The sequence below is a fragment of the Rhincodon typus genome, chromosome 33 (genome assembly GCF_021869965.1).
Source record: "Rhincodon typus isolate 14 chromosome 33, sRhiTyp1.1, whole genome shotgun sequence".
NCBI lineage: Eukaryota > Metazoa > Chordata > Chondrichthyes > Orectolobiformes > Rhincodontidae > Rhincodon > Rhincodon typus.
Genome location: NC_063364.1, coordinates 22,674,640 through 22,679,183, shown reverse-complemented (window position 1 = coordinate 22,679,183; position 4,544 = coordinate 22,674,640). Strand labels below are relative to the sequence as shown.

The following is a 4,544-nucleotide window of genomic DNA, read 5'->3' as shown; positions in this document are numbered from 1 at the left end:
ACTATCTCTTGTTGTAGGACTCTACTGGTTTTCAGTAGAGGTTCTGTCTGCTGCAAGGCTGTTAAGGAATTTCTTTTGAACACAAACAGAAGTTGCTGGAAAAGCTCAACAGATCTGGCAGCATCTGTGAAGAAAAAAATCAGAGTTAACGTTTCGGGTCCAGTGACCCTTCCTCAGAACTGGACCCAAAACGTTTTTTTCTTTACAGGTGCTGCCAGATCTGCTGAGCTTTTCCAGTAACTTCTGTTTGTGTTCCTGATTTACAGCATCCGCAGTTCTTTCGGTTTTTATAAGGCATTTCTCTTTCTCAGCAAGACAGAGGTCAAAGCTTAGCCAGTATGTTGTGGAGAGAGATGCTTATATGGCAGCTTATGTGTTCCCTGCTCAAGTTTAAATTTGAACATTTACACAAAAGATTGTATCACATTACTTCTTTCCATGTTGTTTGCATATTGCAATGACTCTGGACTACATCTCATGTCTCATAAAGCTTTCCTTTAGCCATTGTTCCAGAGCCAAGGTGATAGTTTTCATGGCCCAGCCATTAACCCGTGAATGATTCATCCTACATTTTGATATAGGAAGGAACTTCACAAAATTGCAGTAATGTTACAGCATAGAAGGAGGCAATTCAGCCCATTGTGTCAGCTCTGGCTTTTCAAACCAGCCACATGACCTTGTGCCAATCTCCTCCTTTATCCCCATAGCTTTGAACGCTATTTCTATTCAGACTACTATACAAATTTCTATCCTGTTTTTTAGATATGAAAGTTCTACATACAAACAGCCAGTAAAATTATAATTTAATATTCAAGTACTCATTTGGCAGTACAGAAATTGAGTATTGCTGAATAAAACACATTTTGTCAAAGCTTTTTGCCTTGATTTCAGCAGGGCCCTTTGCTGGTTGCAAGTGGATTCTCATTGATACAGGTGTTGCCATGGAGAGTGCACCTATTAATGCTGACTGACAGTTAGCTGCAGGCTTTCTTTACATCTTAAATCAAGCACCCTGTTTGGTCAGGCCAGCACTCTGAGAAATGAGCCAGCAAATAGCCCTCACCTATTTTGTTGAGGTGAAATGGTGTCGTGCATATACATGTTCTTTGCATCTTCAACAACAGAAATTGTTGGAACAACTCAGCAGGTGTGACAGCATCTGTGCAACTCAGCATCTGTGGAAACCAATCAGGACAGGTAGATAATAACAAAGTGTTTGGGGAAAGATTTAAATGAGTCAGAAGAGCATTTAGTGAGTAAAAAAACTTCCAATGGAGAGCAGAAAAAGCTCAAGGGAAGCATTAACTCAGAGTTATAAAGAAGATGTAGGTATTAGGACAGAATATTGGAGACGTTGACAGGAAATCAAGAGCAATGGTTGATGAATGATTTTGCATATGGAAAGTGACTTGCAATGGAGTTTCACATGACTCAGTTTTAGGTCCCTTGCAGTTTGTGTTAAAGATTAATAATTTAGCATTAAATTCAGGAGGCATGATTGGGAAATGTTGCAATTTTAAATCAAGCACATTGACCCTATTGGGTCAGGCCAGCAGTCTGAGAAATGAACCAACAAATAGCTCTCACCTACTTTGTTGAGGTGAAACAGGTGCAGTGTGTATACATGTTCTTTCCTTCTGTTGCACCTCAACAAAATAGGTGAGAACTATTTGCTGGTTCAATTCTCAAATCACTGGCCTGGCCAAACAGGGTCAATGTGCTTGATTTAAAATGTAAAAAGAGCTTGTAGCTGTCATTTATCATTAATGGGTGCTTTCTCCATGGCAACATCTCTAGCAATAAGAGTCGACTTGCCCTCCAATCAGCATTCTCCTCTCATACAGTATCAATGTTGCTTTTCCCCTTGAAAAGCGTCTGTGTGTGAATATATATAACCTCCAGCACTTGCACATGCACCCCACTGCACGCCTAACTGACAGTCCTAAGTGGTTGATAGTAAACAGGATGGCTGTCTACTGGAGGAAGATAAATGGTTTGGTTGAGTGGGCGGAAAAGGGGCAAATGGAAATCAGTTTAGAGAAGCATCAAGTAATTCATTTAGGGACAGAAAATAAAAACAAGGGAATATCTAATAAGTGGAAAGGCATACAGAAGGAGAGAGGAAGTGAGAGACCTTGGAGTGCACATCCAAAGTCCTCTGAAGGTGGCAAAGCAAGTAGATAAGATGGCAAAGAGGGCATATAGGACGCATTCGTTCATTGAGCAAGATATTGAATACAAGAGCAGGGCTGTAAAGATGGACCTGTATAAGACAGTGGTTCAGCCACAGTTGGAGTTTTGTTCTGTAAATATTTGTGACCACATTACAGAAAGGACATAATTTCTCTAGAGTGAGTACAGAGGAGTTTTACAATAAAATTACAAAAGGTTTAAAGATTCAGGAATGAGGAAAGATTTAGATAAGCTGGTGTTTTTTTCCCTTGAACAGAGGAGGCTGAGGGTGACTTGAAAGAGCTGTACAAAATAATGAAGGGTTTGTACAGAGTAGATAAGAATAACCTGTTTCACCTAGCGGAGAAATCACAGATTTAAGGTGATCAGTAGAAAGTTACAAAGACACTTTAGGAAAATTGTCCTCACCCACAGGGTGGTGGCTACCTGGAACCATTACTCCATTTGGTGGTTGAGTTGAAAATTGTTGAATCATTGAAAGGGAACCTGAATCTGAAGCTGAAGTTCTCAAGCTGCAAGGTTACAGACCAGGTGGTGGTAAAGTGTCTTAGAAAGGGCAGCTAGTTTATTCGGCCATGATCGGCTCAGTGGTCTCTTTGTGACCTGAAACTTTTCTTTGGTTCTAAGTTAATTGAAAAAGGGTGGGGTTTGCAAAGGAGGACAATCAATACGCTAGGGGATATGGACCTATTGAAATTGGCAACGATGCCTTGGCTGGTGGGACAGACCTTGGAGTGAGCAGTTCTGGATTGGCAGGATTGGAAAGGTCAATCCGAAAGAAGACTAAGGTCCTCCTTAAGTTTCATTTATGATGATACAAGTAGGTGAAGATCTGCATAGGTACTAAGGAAATCCACTTGGTTTAAAACACTGACCAGCTAAATGAAAACACAAATATAATGTCTTTGAAACTTGATGGATTTCTTAGTGAACTGGCAGTGCAGTAGTTAGACAGGACAGAATATGGCCGGTCAGTTACTGAAGGGCTGTGATTGAGCAAATTCAGAAAGTAGGTATTTATTACAGAAAATGACAAAAAACATCACACTGGCCTGCATCTGTTCTGATCAGGAGAATCTTCTAGGAGAATTTTCATCGTTCGCTGTCTAATGTGGCACTCAGATTCTTGACTGTGAGTGGATGAGCAACCAGTGATTATCAATGGTTGTTGCACATTCTGTAAATGCATTCATACTTTTGGCAGAAGGCATCTTCATTTAGTGTATAACAGGAAAGCAGTTGGAGCTGATTACAGACACTCACGGAGCATTTATGTCTTGTTGCAGGTGATTGAATGCATCACGCAAGGCCGTGTGTTGGAGAGGCCGAGAGTGTGCCCTAAGGAGGTCTACGACATCATGCTGGGATGTTGGCAGCGAGAGCCACAGCAGAGGCTGAGTATCAAAGACATTCATCGGATCCTCCAGGCTCTGGGCAAGACCTCACCCATCTACCTGGATATTCTCGGCTAGTGGACCAAGTGCACCAGCCCCCTCCTGAATGTACTCTATCCCAACAGTAAACTTCGGCTTCATTTGGGAAAATCAAAATAAAAAAGTGAAGTGCCTGCTGTATATAAAATGTACAGTTGTTTCTGAGGCAGTTTTCCTGGTACCTGCACGCAGAAAGCTCCTGTGAAGAAATTGCAAAGGAAGTTTGGTTCCAAACAACATCCCTCCAAACTGGCGACATCCTGTCACCACATCCCAACCCGATTGTAATGAGGCGAGAAGCCTCTGCCCGGGGCGGGGGGAGCAGAAGAAAAATCCGCAATGTTATTAGGATCCTCCAACCCACCAGGCCCCCTCGGATGATTGGTTCCAACCAATTTCTTCGCCACAAAGCCAACTTGTGACGAGGATGCTTTTATCCATTCCTATGTTCCGGTAGATTTCGCCTGGTGAGCTGCCCATGGCATGAAGCAGCCCTGCCCTCAGCAAGGGCAGTGAATTCAGATGCTGAAAGGAATCTGCATCAATGGCATTTGGGCAACCTTTCCGAGTTCACTTATAAGGGATCGACAATGTTTGGAATGTTGTAAATCTTTTGAGGGCAATTGCCTGATGATTGCAGGTTGCCCCTATAAAGTGAGAGAAGTGCGACAGGAATACAACTCCAGGGTTGGTTGGGCTACTGAGCTGCAATACCCAGTGGTCAAAGGCAGGTGCCATGATGGTTCTTATTGTCCAACCAAGCGCTTGCTGTAGATCGAATCTGGCTGCTACTTTGGCCAGTTCTGTACTTTTTTTTGTTAACCAACTGTTACTTCAAAGTTGTTGTCAGCTACCTTGTGTGCTGCAGTTATGATGCTTTAATAGACGCCTGTATTATCCATCTGTATATTTATAAGC

At 42.2% G+C, this 4,544-nt stretch overlaps 1 protein-coding gene across 1 annotated transcript in view; it reads left to right on the top strand.

Moving 5' to 3' along the window:
- Positions 1-3,665, top strand: part of ntrk3a (neurotrophic tyrosine kinase, receptor, type 3a) — a 659,663-nt gene extending 655,998 nt beyond the window's left edge. The window contains exon 17 of the mRNA XM_048615740.1: positions 3,480-3,665. Coding sequence (XP_048471697.1) covers positions 3,480-3,665 — 186 coding nt within the window. The remainder of the gene's footprint in view (positions 1-3,479) is intronic.
- The last annotated feature ends 879 nt before the right edge of the window (positions 3,666-4,544 follow it).